The 18,338-nt window shown below is 38.4% G+C and overlaps 1 protein-coding gene across 17 annotated transcripts in view; it reads left to right on the top strand.

Moving 5' to 3' along the window:
* HMBOX1 (homeobox containing 1) overlaps positions 1 to 18,338 on the top strand; it is a 182,235-nt gene that overhangs the window by 149,749 nt on the left and 14,148 nt on the right. For 3 of the 17 annotated variants that reach the window (XM_032265378.1, XM_032265379.1, XM_032265383.1), the window contains 4 exons: positions 13,171 to 13,253; positions 15,178 to 15,273; positions 16,714 to 16,808; positions 17,048 to 17,119. In XM_032265378.1, coding sequence (XP_032121269.1) covers positions 13,171 to 13,253; positions 15,178 to 15,273; positions 16,714 to 16,808; positions 17,048 to 17,119 — 346 coding nt within the window. Of the gene's footprint in view, positions 1 to 13,170; positions 13,254 to 15,177; positions 15,274 to 16,713; positions 16,809 to 17,047; positions 17,153 to 18,074; positions 18,143 to 18,338 lie in introns of all 17 variants that reach the window. The other 14 variants (XM_032265389.1, XM_032265390.1, XM_032265391.1 and 11 more) reach the window with 10 other exon arrangements.

Consider the following 18,338-nt stretch of genomic DNA (forward strand, 5'->3'; position numbering starts at 1 on the left):
CAGCCTCCTGAGTAGCTGGGATTACAGGCACGCGCCACCATGCCCAGCTAATTTTTGTATTTTTAGTAGAGACGGGGTTTCACCACGTTGAGCAGGATGGTCTCGATCTCTTGACCTCGTGATCCACCCGCCTCGGCCTCCCAAAGTGCTGGGATTACAGGCGTGAGCCACCGCGCCCGGCAGCAGCATTTTCTAGTTGTGTTAAAATTGCAAGGCATTCATATCAATTTGATGATAAATAATAATCAAAAGATTTAAAGTGATCCAATCAAAATGACTCAAAAAAGCAGGAAAACTACTTTTGAATGCCTCAATGTTGTTTTCCTTAGAACATTATATCTTTTTCATCCATAGAAAAACATTTTCTGGGAGCAGAGTTGAATCATTTAAAATGGAATGTTTGTCCTGCTCTCTAATGAATGAGGATGTAAAACATGCACTCTGCCCTCCCTTAGGTCATTTTGCCATCACTGCAACCCCTGGCAAGCTGGTCTTCCTTTCCCTCTCTTCTGATGTCATTGCTGTTCTAAGAGAACATGCTGGAAGAATACACTATAAATTTTGTAATTAATTATGCTGGAAGTTGTATTTTAAAAGGAGTTTATCCTCTTTTATACTCCTTATGGAATGACTTGGGTGGAATATATTGAACTACACCTCCTGTATCTCTCTACAAATAGAAGGCAGTTCTTAACATTTATATGAGACAGCAGGAGCCTGGACATGACCTCATTTCAATCCATTAGACTATTTGAGGAAAAAACAACAAAACTTTCCCACTTATTGACAGGTAAAGTTATCCCAATCCATTTCTCATAGCCAGTAAGAAGATGAACTGTGCTTAAATGCATTTAAAATTGGCAAATTATACTTCCTGGTTCATTTTTGGTCAAACAGAAATAGCCAGAAGGAAAATTATCATGATGTTTTTGAGGCAGATTAAAATTTTTCTCTATCGTCATAGAGATGCTATGCCAGAAGTTTCATTTTTTACAAATGGCATACCCTTTATTTCTCTAGTCCTCAAGCCAATTAAACAAGACAAAAGACCCCATGTTCCTCATACAATGTTTTGTGGCTGCAGTTTACAAATAAATGAAGCATAATTAGGTAAATATTGGTGTTGGATATAATGAGTGACCAGTGAAGTATCTGATTCATCTCAGGGCAGGATTCTAGGCATCATATTATAAACATTAATACCAAGGGAGATCAGCTTCTAGACAAACTGGAAACTCTTCACAGAAAACTAGTGAGCTTTTAAAAACTCAAGCGAATATATTTTGAGCTTCTGCTTTGTACCAATCATTGTAATAGATAGTGGGGAATACGGTAATTAACAAGACAAATGTGGTCCTGGCCTTTATAATGGCATTAAGAAATCATTGTTGTTGCACTAAACATTCACAACATGTACAGAGGCTTGTATATGTGTTTGGTGTTTGAAGATCTCATTTGGTAGGATCTGAACTTGCTGGTAAATATCCAAGTTTGGTTAAAGAAACTTGAATGGACTGTATTATTTTATTGGTAGGAGGCATCTAAAAGTGGTCTTAGAGTATGCTTTGAAAACCTAGGAGTCCTGATTATAATAGTGTTTCATCCAAATATTCTATTTAATTGGTTCCTACTTTGACATGTCATCCATTAAATTAAAAGGTGAGACTAAGCTATGGTTCTATCTTTCTTGACACTATTATGTAATTATCATCATCTCACTAGGTTTGTCATCAAAATACTTTTGCTCTGCAATGTGACTTTGAAGAGATTTATTTAACTTGTTTACTTTTTTGGTAAGATAACTTTTTTATTGGTAAGCTAACTTGTTTACTTTTTTGGTAAGATAATTTTTTATTGGTAAGATAACTTTTCAGCTCTGTCAGTATTAATATTAAGTAGCACATTTTTTGGCCAAATGTTATCAGAATTAATTTGGCTTTTTAAAAGGCAGTTGAGGACTCATTTATCTATATCCTGGTAGTTTGATTGACTCCTACTAAAAACAGTAGCAAGTCTAAGAAAAAAAGAAGTAAAAGTCTAGGTTTAAGAAAAACTAGTAAGTCCCCCTGTGTACAAAGAATTGTTTCTCCCTCTGCCTTCAGAGACGTATCAGGATAATCCCAGACCAATGCACCTCTGATTCTTAAAAGAATCTATGCTAGTCTCTGTGTTTGGTTTGCTACTTGTTGAGATGAAGAATTTGGATTCATCCCCGGGAGGACCAGTTCTCATTTTTGATACAGACAATAGCTTTTTAGCAAGAGGCAGTCATTTTGCAGAAGCATAGTAATGATCATAAGAAAAACCATGCAAAAAACTGGATTGATCCTTATCAGTCCTGTTCTGTTTATCTTCATGTTATAATAATTGTTGGTCAGTCATGTCAAGTTTGTAAGGGGCCAGTTTATAATTCAGCACTTAAAAGAAATAGGCTCCCTGCCTTGGGGCAACTTGTATACCAGGAATAAGAAACTTCATTCCAAGTCACCTTACAAACCTGTTTCGTAAACCTACTTCCTACCAGTGAAGGCTGACAAAACAGAGAAAGCAAGATGCACCTGCCATCTAGCTAAAGGTGGAGCAAATGCAGCGAGGAGTATACCAACGCCAGTGCCTCAGGAGTTTGTGAACCAGAAAGTGCAGTTTACTCTCCAAGGTACCACCGTTTCCACTGGTATGACCTTAGTTATCACTCACATTTGGTCGTTTCATTAGGAAACTAGGAAATCCACAGACTAGCAACAGAACCAAACACTGCCCTCTTGTGCATGTTCTTTTTCTTCATTATTAAAATAAAACGGAGGGCTAAGCAAGTACTTGCTAAATTCAGTGGTAGTCAAGAGACTTGTTTCAGGAGAACTACTGTTTGTCAGTTGTTTTTGTTTAAGGTGGTTAGAAGTTGTCAGTTTTATTGGTGTTGTGACACGTCTAGAAAATTGTCTCCATTCTTTTCAACGTCTTCATAGACATGATTAAAAGATAATACTATTTGGAGCAAAACTAATTGTTACATTGTAATAAGACTCACATCAAACCTCTAGTATGGTGTAACCAATTGTTACATCCTAATAAGACTCACACCAAACTTCTTCATTTGAGGCTGCAGGTTTTTTGTCAAGTGATAGCCTGTGTTGTTTCAAAGGCTTAGTGATAGGATAAAGTATACTAAAAACTCACCTTCTAAATCCAGTGTTATGCTTGACACCTGTTTATCAATTAGCAAGTGTGGTCTAGTGGCAGTTAGCATGCTTCAAGTAAAGGAAACATTTAAATATAAATCTTTGCAGTGAAGGCCTGGAGAAAGGAAAACTTTCTATTAGGGCACATTTCATACATGGTATCCATAATTCTCATTCTCATGTATGTTTTTTTTTTTCTTTTTTAAACAAGTAAAGAAAGTTACCCTACCATCCTGTTAATGATTTGGAAACTTTGTCTTCTGCTAGTGTCTGAGGAGGTACTAACTCTTCTAAGATAGGTTAACTGTGCAGTAGACATAGACTTTTAATGTGTATTGATGTTCTGTTTCAAGTGAGAATTCACAGAGTTTATTTAATTCTCTGCCCAGGAAAAAAGGAAGGTCAGTGATACGGTTGTGTCTCCAGAGAAATTAGATTTCCTTTTCCAAAGAGGAAAAGGCAAGGCCCTAGATGAGATGTAACTGTGGTCCTTGGGCTATCACGAGTTTATTTCTGATGCCACCACATTTTTCCTTCCAGGAACTCTTGTGAAATTAACAGGAACTTGGTCTAGGTGATTCATTGATACAGAGATTTGCATTACATATCTTAAATGAAGTGGGAAACAATAACATGTCCTAGCAGAATGATGGCTGTTCCCAAGTCACTGAAACTAATACGTCAGGAAATCTGAGTTACAAGTCATGTGACCTTGAGCAAGTCAGTTCTTTCTGGCTCCTCATTTGCAAAGTTCGTGTCCTCACCTGCAAAATAAAGCAGCTTTCAGCTTAAAGGTCTTTGATTCTTTGTCAGATCTACTCTGTGTTATATCTAAATCCATGTGAAGTGAGCTGTGTTATGAGATTCCATAGGCATTTGTAAATTAGTCTTCAAGAATTCACTTTCTCATGTGAATCTCTTCCTAGGCCAGTACAAATTTTTCCATTTAGAACTCTCTTCTCTTTTCACGGGCTATTCTATTTTAAAACCTTAAGATGCTGCAAGTCATGAAAACTTACAGCTTCTTCTGTAACAAAACTCATTTATATTTTAGTTTTTCCTTATGCTCACACCTTCTGAAAGGTTGATGTGGACAGAGCCATTTTTTTTTTTTTATTAAGTCTGTGGAGTTAAAAATAAGCTCATCTGTAAAAAATACATTAGTATAGACCATCTTTTGTTTGTTATACCTTAGTGCATTTGCAAAACAAACTTTTAAAATGTAAACTGGTTTGTTGCTAAAAGCCATTAAAATAAGCTAAGAACGTTTATTAAGAGTAATTTTAATCTAATTCCATTTTGCTGATACTTTAAGACAGCAAACTTTATTTTTATATAATGCTTTTCTCTGCATGTAGCCAAGCATGAAAAGAAGAAAAAAAAAGAAAAGAATAATGTTTTTCTAAATTATAAAATTAGCACATGCTTCATATATAAAATTGAGGGATACACAAGATACTATAAAGAAAATTAAAATACCTCTTAATACAACGCTCCAAAGATAATGATTATTAACATTTGGTATATGTTATTTTTACTTTAGTCATTTTTCTGTGTATTATATATATATCTATGTATCTTTTTAAACAAAAGATGATTATGCCAGATACGTAGTTTTATGCTTACTCACTTATATAATCTTCGATAACATGATTTTCATTGACTAAATCCATTTTAAGAATATCCTCTTACTTATTAACCAGTCTCTGGTGGTTGGATATTTAAATTGTTTTGTTTGTTGCCAAAGACTGTTTACCATGTAGATACTCTCAAATAGGAGATGGGACTTAGGTTCCAAAGTATGTTAATTTAAAGTTGTTCTTTTTTTTCTTCTTCTTCTTAAAGAAAAATCTTTCTTCTAAAAGCAGGCCTTTCATGCTCACTGCCCACTGCCTTAGTGATAAATAAATACACACTAAATTGTAGTTAGTGGGAAATGTCTGGCAATTCTAAAGCCTTATTTTGGATCACTGAAATGATGAGGTTTAAATATCTCTTTAGCAGAGAGTTAACATGAAGAAGGCACGGTAGAGCATGTTCATTTGCATGGCATTATTCCTTGCTTAGAGAGTCAGTCTCTGTCTTCTATATGCTCACCAAGACACTAAAGGAGGAATTCTTTGGCTGCAATTTTTATAGACTTCAGTGTTACTGAAATGAAAGTGGTTCAAGGACATTTCCATTTGTTGCTAGCTTATGGTTTCTCATCTCATGTAAATTATTTTGCCACTTTTCATTTTAATTTTTTGCTGTCATTGTCTGGCAAAAGACCATTTGGTTTCTCCCTGTGAAGACATTCACTGATCACTCAGCTGACAGTGTCCTTTATCTATAAAAGTATAGTGCCCTTAGGATTTATTTTATCACTTTTTTATTGCTACCTGTGGATTTTTGTTAACACTTCTTTCCCTGTTTTGTCTTAGAAAATGTCTAGGGCTATATACATTTCATATGGACTAGAAGCATGTTTTGCGTTAGAGTTTCATTTCAGAGACAGGTCCCCTTTAGAGTCTAACAGCCAAGTTCTCCTACAGTTTATCCACTTGGTAACAGAATAGTCCTTCAAAATAATCTAAAATGCTGGAAGGTGAATAATAGTGTGTACTGTTCTTAGGGCTGTCTTGAATGTGCGTTTTATCACCATTCCGAAACAGCTCTTGAATCTCACCTTTCCTTTCTATGTCCAGGCCTCAACCTACTTCAGGCCTTCTCCGCAGCCAATGCCACAGCTACCTAACTGGCTCTGCCTCTTTTTCACCAGAGATAATGCCCTAAAAAATCAGTTTGATCTTAGAATACCTCTGCTTTAAATTACAGCTCCCAGTTACCTAAAAAGTTAACTCCATACCCTTTAAAATCTGGACCCAACCTTTCCTTCCAGTTTGTTCCCAAACAGCCCCGTCATACACTGTCTGTTCTACTCACACTGCACTCCTTCCCATTTTCAGAACATGGTGTGCTCTCTCATAACTCTGTCACTGCCTTTGGACACACTGCTGTTTCTTCTGCCTTGCAGCATTTCCCTGCACTTGCCCTCTCCACCCGAAAACCCTTGCTCTTTCTTCAAGACTCTGCACAAATATGCATTCCTCTCTGCTACCATGGTACTGCATTCATACAACTAAGACCATTTCTTTTACAATACTTCCTAATATCTTCTTTACATACCTATATCACCTGGTAACTATTTGGGGCAACTTTGTCTGGTTCTTCTTTGCCACCATTTAGCCAATAGCCTGGTATAAACTAGGACTCAACATTTTGGGTGATTAAAATGAATGAATAATTCATTATATTCAAAATCACAATTAGACCTGTTTCCCAACTTTGTTAGCAGTTCATTTTGGTTATATAGAGCTCAAAAATAAACACAAACAAAGCAAAAATATCTTAGGCTAAAACCACCTAATGTACCTGGAGAAGATACTATACAAAATGGTGAAATCCTCACTTTCTCCTGAGATAGTCTGGGTTTTACCAAAAGTCTTAACTGAAACCACTGTTTTCTGTTTTCGCCTTTGTTTCCTTTTCTCATTCATTTATTCCCTGATGTATTCAATTATTCAACCATCTGTTGATTTAGATACTTATTGTCTATTACATGCCAATCATATTTTTGGGGCTTCAATACCTCCTTTTGTGAGTAGATAGAAGCTTTAGCCATCTTCCTCTTGATGCTTCCTTTTTTCTGAGCAACTACCAAATCCTCCTTGTCAGAGCACTTATGAAAAAGATCCAGGGGATTTTAGTTGACATTAAATTCAGATATGTATATAATGTAGTGTGGTCCTAGGATATCCATATAATTTCTTGTCCAAAGTGGGATACTTTGGAGGATTAAGATGGGATATGTTAATAATCCAAGATAACGGCAGTATCTCAGGGAAACCAGGGCGTATGCTCACCCTAATATAAGCCCTGCAGTCTAATCAGATCACATCACTAGTTGTCTTCTGTTTTTCAAGCATGTCATAAGTTTTTATGCCTTCATATTTTCGTCTTTACTGTTAATGTTACCCTTGCCTCGCCAGTGACTGCAGCCTGCACATCCCTCAGAAGCCTTCCCAATTCAATGAGCTTTCCCAGAGCAGCCCAATCCATAGAGATAGCGCTCTACTCTTAAGTTAACATGTGTTTTATACTTAATTAGAAGCTAGATGCATTTTATTTTGTCACAGTTATGTTTTGATTCCTTTTATTATTTAACTTTTTTGTATATTCTCAACTGAACCATAATCAGGGACCATACTTTGAAATTACACATACCCGTCAAGTATAATGCCTTATGCATAGTCATGTAATACATAGTTGTTTGCTATTTTATTTCCTGGTCTATCTTAATCTTTTCAAAAATCTCTTTTATTTATGTAAATATTATGTGTCTTTTGTCACAAAAAAGTTTTAAGAGTTCTGCAGTGAAAAATCTTATTACTTTTGCAGGGCACGGTGGCTCATGCCTATAATCCCAGCACTTTGGGAGGCCAAAGTGGGCAGATCACCTGAGGTTGGGAGTTTGAGACCAGCCTGGCCAACGTGGAGAAATTCTGTCTCTACTAAAAATACTAAAAACTTAGCCAGGCATGGTGGCACATTCTTATAATCCTATCTACTTGGGAGGCTGAGGCAGGAGAATTGCTTGAACCTGGGAGGCGGAGGTTGTGGTGAGCCAAGATCTCGCCATTGCACTGCAGTCTGGGCGACAAGATAGAAACTCCATCTCAAAACAAAAAGAAAAAAGATAAAGAAAAATCTTACTACTTTTTAAAGTTAAGTATTTACCGTGAGCTACTATAAACATCATGTTATCAGTTTAGATTATATCTTGAATATTTTTTAAACATTGAAACATTACAGAAATAGAGAAAGAATAAAATTGTGCTGACAGTTCTTTGTATACACCTCCAGCTGTAGTAGCACATTTCAATGAAAATTCATATTTTTCGGGCCGGGCGCGGTGGCTCACGCCTGTAATCCCAGCACTTTGGGAGGCCGAGGCGGGTGGATCACGAGGTCAAGAGATCGAGACCATCCTGGTCAACATGGTGAAACCCCGTCTCTACTAAAACTACAAAAAATTAGTTGGGCATGGTGGTGCGTGCCTGTAATCCCAGCTACTCAGGAGGCTGAGGCAGGAGAATTGCCTGAACCCGGGAGGCGGAGGTTGCGGTGAGCCGAGATCGCGCCATTGCACTCCAGCCTGGGTAACAAGAGCGAAACTCTGTCTCAAAAAAAAAAAGAAAATTCATATTTTTCAATAGGCCTACATTTCTTAATTATAAAAATAACAGGTCTTTAATAGAGAAGAAAGGATTAATTAGTTACCAGGCTTAGAGATTCAAAACCATATTGAATCAATTCTTATTTTCTTTAGCCTTGATTTGGAAAAAGTTACTGATTTCTTTTTTTACTCTGGTCTTCTTTATTTTATATAGTTAGATCCTAAAAATACAGAATAATTTTAATCTTTAATTAAATTTAATTTTCAGCCTTTTTAACTCAGTACAAAAAAACCATATATACCATGAAGAATTGCAAATTCTAATTTAGCATCCAGAGATAGCATGGCTTTATCTGTTGGTCAAAGGAACAGCAATCACAATCTTAATATTTTCTAGCTGGTCCAAATACACTTTCCAAACATAAATAGTTACAGATTTGTATTAATCATTAAACTAGTTCTTAAATATTGCAATGTCTCCCCAAAGTTCTCTTCTTAAAAAGTTATTTATAAAAATAGTATGTGTTTATTTCAGAAATTCAACAGAGAAGTATATAAGGCAAAATGTGAAAATTACTTTTTAAATTTTTCTTATTTCTCCAAGAAAAAGTGAAAATCATACTTAATTGCCACCAATAGTTTTCTGTTTTGGCCCCCATCTCCAACACTTTCGCTTCTTGGAGACAGTCATTGCTAACCCTTTAGTATGTATCCTTCAAGAGCCATTTTGTAATACCTCTCTGCCCTTGCTTGTTAGCAGTGCATTTACCGTGTGATCCTTTTCTTTTGGAGGCCCCCACACTGGTTGGTGGTACCTTTGTCTATCATTATTGACTCGTCAGCACCATCATTAGTGAGCAGTGCGTGTGAGGATGAGTCAGACTTGTACCCTGGCATCAGGTGGTTTTCAGTGTAGTAGCAGATGTATTCAGTGATAACTATAATACAAGATGAAAGAGATGTAAGAGAGGAACAGATGAAGTGCAGTGGGATTTGTGGGGTGAAAAAAATACCTTTGATTGGCCAGGAGGTGATATTTGAGCCATACCCTGAAAGATAGATAAGATTTGCACTGGGGATGGGGGAGGAAAATAGCCAATGTATTTGCAAGAGAAAGGTACAGAGATGCAAGGAGTTTAGTTATTCCATTTTCCTAGGTGGTAGCATGCATATGTGGGAGTAGCAGATGCAGAGGTTGTTTGAGGGAGGACTCTGAATACCTCTATAATAAACCTTTGAGAATTTCTGAACAGAATAATGAGTAGAGATGTGCTTTAGGAATATTAATCAGGCATTGGAAGGGGTACAGTGTCATCACAGGCTTTGTAGTTACTTGGAAGAAAAGTTGTCACAGTGAGTTGTACTGGCCAAAGAGCTATTGCTTAAAAGGGACCCGTAGGTCTTAGCAACTAAGGCACACCTTATTTTACATGCCAGTAAGGGAGACAAAACACCACCAATTAATTTTAAGATACCACCAATTATAAAAATGTGTCCTGACTTCAGAGATCACTATCATGAAGAAATATGTATTATAAAAACAATGAAGTAAGATCATTGGATCTTTGTATGGGCACAGGAAAAAGAAGAGATATGCAGGAAAGAAAGGAGAGAGTTGAGAAAATAAAAGGAAGGGGAATGAGATCAAAGACAAAAGTGGAGAAGTTGACCTTGAAGAGGAGGAGAATGCATGTATCTTCCTCTACCATAAGACAGAACTGAATGAGTAATGCTCAGGGCAGTATGAAAGTTGAAAAGCCAAGCAGTTAACTCATATTAAATAATCTCCGTCTTCATAAGAGAGAAAGCAAGGTCATCTACCAAAAGTGACAGTGGTAGGTTTGAGGGCGTGGGGTAAAAGCGTGCAAAGGTTTCAGGTAAGTGGGGTAGGAAAGATGGGATAGGAAAGGCAATTGGTTAGAAAAGACCAATAGAATTCCCAGCAGAAATGAGGGGCCCAATTAAGGTTGAAAAGTGTGGATTTATTAAAAAAAAACCAATTGGCCCTATTTTATGACTTTGTCCAGGGACACTTGGTCCCCTGAGAGAAGGATGGAAGAAAACAAATGGAAGTTGCTTTCTGCAGGGTGGGAGATTGGCTGGACAGGTATGGTGGAAGGACAGAAAAGCTAAACGGTCTAAGTTTCTCCTAAGGGAAATTGTTGATTTGGCATGCCATCGAGTTCAGGCTAAGAAATGAGAGGTGAGGCCCAAAAAGGAGTGAGAAACAGGTTTGTTTTTTTTTGTTTGTTTGTTTTTTTTTTTTTTTTTTTTTTTAACTGGTGGGGGGATTAAGGAGTTAGAGATAATGAAGGAGGTGAAGAACAAATTCTTTTGAAGAGGAGACATAGGTAAATAAAAAGTTGATTGGGGAATTTCAGAATTGGAGATCATGGAGGTGGAATTCCAGGGGGTAAGCCTTAAAGGTGAAGTGCTGTCTTTCTAAAGCACAGATGGGAGTAGATCTCTGTCTATCTTGGAGACCTCTAAGGCACCTTGTTTATTTCAGTATGAAGTCTTTACTTCTTAAGGAACAGAAAAGCTGGCCCCATCCCACCTTTCCAGGCCAGTATCTCATGGTTGCTTGGTACAAGCCCCATGTTCTAGTCACATTGAACTCTTCTCTCTGCCCAGAATCCTCAAAAGCTTTTATCTACCATTTTGCCTTTGCATGTGCTATTCCCTTTTATATAAAATGCTCTTCCTCCTCTTGTCTGCCTTGCAACGTCCTACTCATCCTCTAGACCTAACTCAGACTACACTACTCAGCGATGCCTTCCCAGGCTCCTGCCAACAACACGGAGCATGCCTTCATCCGTGCTCCCTAAGTGCTCTGTTCGTACCTCCTGTGGCATTTCACCACAAGGTACTGACTGGTATGTTTCTCTCCAGTAGACTGTGAACTCTTCGAAGTCAGAAACTATATCATCTTTCTTTACCCACAGTGACAGGACCATATTAGGTACTTAGTATCTGCTTTTCATTTTCGTTGAATTTTGTATAAATGAACTAATCCAGTACATCTCTGAAGTTCTCCCCTGTGCATTTAGATAACCTGGAGATCTTGTTAACATTCAGATTCTGATTAAGTCTGAGGTGGGGTCTGAGATTCTGCCATTTTGACAGACTCCGAGGTGATAGGCATGGTGTTTGGTCTCAGTTCATCCACAACATCTGTGCCTAAGTAAATAGCAGATGTAGAGCAGAGACAAAGGCCATTAGAAATGTGGAAGTGGAGCAGGTATGAAGGAAGTGACTTGGAAAAATCCTCAGTGTGAACACTGGAGTCCCAGAAATGACAGCAAAAAATCATGCAGGAAGAGATGCTCAAATAAAGCAGAAGAGCATAGTGGAGGGTGCTAGTTGAACAGACTGGGAGGATATAGCCATATGACTTAAGTTTTACACAGGAAAGGGTGGTTATGTGGGGCCAGCTGCTGTGAGTCAGGACTGCATCTGGTGAGGCACCGCTGAGGTTAAATAAATAACCGCAGTGAAGTCCTGCCCTCCGAGGAGGAGTGCTGGTGAGAGGAGTAGTGTTAGAAGTTGGGTTTGCAGGTGATCCTCAGGAAGGGCCGGGACCTCCAATGCTGATCACAGTAGGATGGCATTTCCACCAGTGCAGACAGGAGTGCTGAAGGCAGAAGAAAGGCTGGATTACAGGGAAAGGGAAACCCCTGCAGAAATGATAGGTGCTAGGATTTGACAGGGGCTCATTTCTGATTGGAAGTTTCCAAGCTGATAGCATGAAAGTTCTTTTTTTAAACTCATGGGTGACTGAAAAAGCAGCACTAATAAGCAGTCTATAACCACAGGTCTGAGAAGTCTAAGGGTGGCTTCAATAAACCTGTTCTTTTTTTCATAGTACTATTATATTTTAAAAAGTGCAAAGGTAATACATACTTTGTTAATAAATGAAAAAGAGAATGTTTAACATTTATTTTAACAAATAAAAAATGTTTAAACTCCTCCCACTAAGCCCCCTCCCCGCAAATCAGTAACTGGTATTTAAGCTTACTCTGTACTCTTCCAGCTTTCATCTATGCAAACTTATGTACACAAAGGAATTTTTAAATTCTGTAATGATATTTTCACTTCTTATTGGTATAAAACCATATTGAAAATAATGGCATTTTCAGCATTATTCTGCAGATAGTTTTCGTCAGTTAGAAATATGTCATAAACATCCCTGCAGGTCATTGGACAGAACTCTAACTTATTTTTTCCTACTAGTTTTAAGTAGCTGTGTATAAGTATAGATATCCCAAATTTGTTCTGCCATTCTCCTATTGATGGACACTTGGGTAATTTCCAGTTTTTGCTATTACAAACAATTTGACAATTAAAAAAAAAAAGTCTTATTACCAGTGCCTAAATAATAGAAATGTGACTTGAATCAGTCACGTATATCAAAAATAACTTTATATAAACCACATCTTTTAATGAAGCACAGCAGTGTGTAGTCTTGTTCTGTCTCATATGATAGCCTCTAGTCACATGGAGCTAAATTTAAATTAGTTAAAATTAAATAAAATTCAAATTCCATCACTGACAGTAGCCTCCTTTCAAGTGCTCAGTAGCCATTTGTGAGTTGTGGCCACCATACTGGCCAGCATAGAAGATTCTACTCTCACAGAAGCTTCCATTCGACAGCCTGGACCTAGACACTTGAGTGTGGCATCTTACAGAACCATATTTTTCAACGAGTTAGTATTTCAATAAGAGTAGGTTTGAAAAATAAAAACTTTGTATCTTTATCGGTTGCCTCTGCAGTTACTTCAATGAGAATCAATACCCAGATGAAGCAAAGAGGGAAGAAATTGCAAATGCTTGCAATGCAGTTATACAGAAGCCAGGTAAGGTCGTAGGCACAGCCTTGCACTGCGGTGCAGCACAGTGCTTGGTTACAGGTCGGCGTCTAGGATGCTAAGTCTCATGAGCCCCTTGGCATGGTGCTCCCAGCTCAGTGTGTGCCATCCTTCCACAAGTGGCCAGTGCTCTGTCCTGCTCACACAGTACTTCTGAGAGATGTTTTTATGGTACTCAAAATCAAATGCTAACACTGGAGAGTTTTCAGGGAGTAACCGTATGTGAAATATGAGACCTTCAAATTACTATTTTTTTAATGTGTAGATTTCTTTTTGTAAGAATTTAGCTAAAAGATATTAATTATGAAATAAAGTTTTAAATATTTAAGCAAGCTTTTTCAATATAAGATTAAGATAGATGACTTTTTTGTAAACAATTGTTATAAATTATAAAATGCTGTATTTCTCTTTGGGGAAAGAATTCTTTTCCATGTGGAAAGCAGATAGATGGTTTCTGTCTGCTTTCCACATTGAGATGACTTCTGCTTAGCTAAGAAAGATTTGGGGCAGTACCGTTTTGAAGTCCTGTTGTTCCAAAATCAGCAAACCTACTTAAATATTTCAAATGTATTTTCTTTCTTGCGCTAAAATATTATTTCACATTTTACAGATTTTGTTAAACAGAAACCATTCTCAGTTAATAGATCCAGTTAACTTCCATGTGGCCATTTATTTTGATTGGCTTAAAGGGTACATACAAAAGTATTAGTGTTTTATAGAAATTAAGCAGACCTTCATTCTCCCTCACCCAGAAGCCAGACTTCTAGCAATGTAGACCCTACAAACTCTGCTCCAGTGACACACAAGTGAAAGGAATCTGTACCCTGTTTCAAACATGCCAAAAGTCCCAGCCCTAAAGCTGTGCAGAAACTTGAACTCTCCCTGGAACATTTTACCCCCGTATCATCAAGGCCCTAACAAACCTGCTTTCTGGTTTCTTCACCCACTGTGGATTAATAGCTGAAATGCAAAAGGAAGGTGAGGAGGGAATGTTACAGGGGGGTCTGTATTAGCAAGCATGATACTATTCATAAGAAAATCACATTGGACTTCAAAGATGGTAAATCTAAAATGTAACCTGAATTGTACTATGTATTCCAACCCAGTTACAATAATGGATAGTCACAGCGGCCTTCGGCCTTTAAGAAACCACGTATAATGTCTATCCTCTGTCCTAAGATAGCAGGTAACTAGTTAACATAAGGCCTTAAAGATGTAAGTAAATTTCTCTTGTCTGGATACATGATAAAGAATAACTCATCTTGGGCCAGTGTGGTGGCTCACGCCTGTAATCCCAGCACTTTGGGAGGCGAAGTTGGGCAGTTCGCTTGAGCCCAGTAGTTGGAGCCTAGCCTGGGCAACATGGCGAGACCCTATCTCTACAAAAACCACAGAAGTTAGCCTGGCATGGTGGCCTGGACCTATAGTCCCAGCTACCCGGGTGGCTGAGGTGGGAGGATCTCTTGAGCCCAGAAGGTCGAGGCTGCAGGGAGCTATAATTGCACCACTGCATTGCAGCCTGGGTGAGAGAGTGAGACCCTGTGTCAAAAAAATAAAAAATGAATAACTTACTCTGCTACAATAATGGTAATTAAATGAAGCCCCCATGATACTGTCGTGCTAACGTGGATCTGGCACCCTAGCCAACTAAGTTTGTGGAAATCTCTAATATGTATGGCTTTCCGAATCGAAGCATGCTGTGTTACTACTAGTTGTTGTGTTCATTTACATGTTTATTGATTTAATAATTGGGGCGTATACTTGGTACTAGATAATACTTTAAAAATTCCTCTGCATCTGTGGTTTTGGCAGTGTAATCAAAAGCAACAAAATAAAAATATTAGCCCTTAAAACTAGTTTATTATTGGATCCCAAATACAGATTATCTGAATTTTATTGCATGTATTCACAGGTAAAAAACTGTCTGATCTGGAAAGAGTTACCTCCCTGAAAGTATATAATTGGTTTGCTAACAGAAGGAAGGAGATCAAGAGGAGAGCCAATATTGGTAATGTATCAGTGAGGCTGCTTTTCTCTCTCGTGCAGCAGTTTGAACGTCATGTTTATATTATGATTAGCTTCAGTTTAGAAACTGCAAGTCTAAAGGATCTTTTTTTTTTTTGAGATGGAGTTTTGCCCTTGTTGCCCAGGCTGGAGTGTAATGGTGCAATCTAAGCTTACCACAACCTCTGCCTCTTGGTTTCAAGTGATTCTTCTGCCTCAGCCTCCCAAGGAGCTGGGATTACAGGCATATGTCACCACGCCCAGCTAATTTTGTATTTTTAGTAGAGACGGGGATTTTGCCATGTCAGTCAGGCTGGTCTCAAACTCCTGACCTCAGGTGATCTGCCCCCCTCAGCCTCCCAAAGTGCTGGGATTACAGGCATGAGCCACTGCGTCCGGCTAGATCCTAACTTCTAAGCCTAACAAAAATTGCCCTAATGTCTTTCATTGCGTTTTTAATAAACCACAGTTAGTATTATTGACACCATTTGTATTTTAATGGTAATGACATGGTTATTTATAGAACTCATTATTCTTAAAATTCTAGAATATAGACTTATACATGGCCCCTGAGCAATTGATTACTCCTGTGGTACATATGAAAGATACTTGTTGGGTCTCGAGAGAGGCAGTGTGATAATCGAAATTTCTTTATTATTACTGGATTATGACTTAGATACTAGGAAACAATTGATTAATGGTTTGGAATGAAAGAGACCTAATAGACAAGGAATGCAGCAAAAGACAGAGATAAAGAGTATTTAAGAAGTGGGAATTCTTGATGTAATCATCTATATATATGTATACATATGTATCAAAACATCACCTTGTATGCCATAAATATATACAATTTTTATTTATCAATTATATCTCAACAAAGCTGAGCAGAGAAAAAAAAAATGCCAAAAGTACCCTAGGGGGAATTATGAATATAACTGAAAAAGGAAGAAATAATTTTTTCTCATCCAAAACTATAACAATAAGTAAGAAATTTAAGTTGGCAAGTCAGGTGGGGTGTTGGATTTTACCTTCTAAAATTGCATTTTTTTCTCCCATCCAAGTACTAACAGATCACACGAGATCAGGTGCATCGAGCATGGTATGGGCATAGACAGCATTTCGTTTCGTTTCTAAATACAATTTTTATTCATCATTACAGTTCTCATAGGCTTTACAGAACTCCAAGATAGGAGAACTGTGTAGTTAGCAATCATTTATGAAGTACCTAATACGCACAGCAGCAGAGACCCCAGAATGGCAAAGGTGTGCCTCCCCTGACCTACATGCACTCAAATTTCAGCCATCTATGTCTAAAAGAAACAAGTGTAGAGAAATATAGGGTCTTGTTTAATTACATTCTAATTTCTTCAGCACAAAAATTCAGAGTTTCAGCCATTAGGATACAGTAACAGATAATTTAGGGATCTATTTGCTTTTTTCGAAGAAGCAGCAATCCTGGAGAGTCATGGGATAGACGTGCAGAGTCCAGGAGGCCACTCCAATAGTGACGATGTCGATGGGAACGACTACTCTGAGCAGGTGAGCCTCTGCGCATCTGGTCGAGGTTCTTGGTGCCTGAGCAGGGGGACAGTGGGACAGTTCAGTTCCTGGGTGTGGCTAATGGGGTGGGGGAGGGGAAAGAGTCACTGTCCCTCCACTCCGCTCCTGTGTCTAGTTAGATTTCATGTAATTTGAAAGGAATGTGGTAAGATTCAGTTGTCCTGTTGAATTTGTGAGAAATTGTTATTCACCCACATGGATTTATTGTCATACAACAGGATACTTGGCAAGTACGCAATGGGGAGGAGGAGGAGGGAAGAAGTTCAGAGGGAGGCAGAGAAGCAGAGAAGGTAGAAGAAGAGAGGAGGATCTGATCCAAACAAGCAAGTTACATCATTCACGACACACACTCAGTGTTTGAGAAATACTAGGGGCAGCTGGGCCCCATGCCTAAACATGTACCAACGCAGGGCACGATGGAAGGCCCCACTCACTCCAGCCCCACTGCAGTGGGAACCCTCCTGCCCAAAGGAGTGGTTCTTCCAGAGTCTCTCTGGCACACTGACACATGCATCATCTCATAAGTGCAATACCTGCATGACTCCTTGCCTCGCCCTGATTTATTCAGCATTGCTTTTGGGGAAAATGTATTTAATTGTAGCCACTGCATGGAGTAATTCGGTAACTAAGACTAGGGGAGTTACCCCCCAACCCGCACATGAATGTTGACAGATTTCATTACAATTTTGATAGGATTTAAATTTCCATTTGGAATATGAAGAGAATGCATGGTTTCTTCCCCTAGACCACAGCAAGAAAACTTCTGATTTTTTTTCTGGGATCTGTGCTTTTTCCTTGCCCCCCCGGGAAGCTCATATAGTCCAATGCATTCTTTAAAAGCCTCTGCTTATCACATACCTAGAGTGCATGTGAGTCTGTGCTGATCCCTTTGTAAATTCTAAAAACTCATCTGTGAACAGTAGAAGGAAACTATGTCCAAACTTCCGAAAAACTACATTTTTTTCCCTTTAGGCCTCTACTTCATAGCCCCAAGAGAAAATTCTGTAAGTCTTTCTGTTCAGAAACATTCCTGTTGTTTTTCAATCCACTCACATAGATGGATCATTTCCATCTTTTTTTACAGATGCCCTAAGGGCAGCACATCCCACGTTTTGTTTTTTCCTTAAGGGACTTACCGTTTCCAAAGCTCTTTGATACAGAGTTCCCCCGAATATGACAGGTGAGAAATGTACCCCTTATTTGTAACACCGACTTCAGTGCCTGATGTACATCCTGCAATGCCAGCTTCCTTCACAGCTTTATTGTTTAACACATTGAGCTGCGCGGGGAGGAGAGCTTCACACTCCTTCTAGGTAAGACGCCTGCCGCTCCTCACACAGCTGCCTCCAGCAGGAGAGTGCCGCACCTTTCTCCCGTAGCCATTTCCAGCAGTGATACTTGTGTCCTGTTATAATTGAGAATTCTTTTATTTTTTTTTTTTACAAAAATGCATTTTTATCTGTAAGATGTAACTAAGTTTTGTCTAGTTTTCTCAGTTCAGTAGAGAGA

This window comes from Sapajus apella, unplaced genomic scaffold (assembly GCF_009761245.1).
Source record: "Sapajus apella isolate SASKATOON/1434 unplaced genomic scaffold, GSC_monkey_1.0 scaffold150, whole genome shotgun sequence".
Lineage (NCBI taxonomy): Eukaryota > Metazoa > Chordata > Mammalia > Primates > Cebidae > Sapajus > Sapajus apella.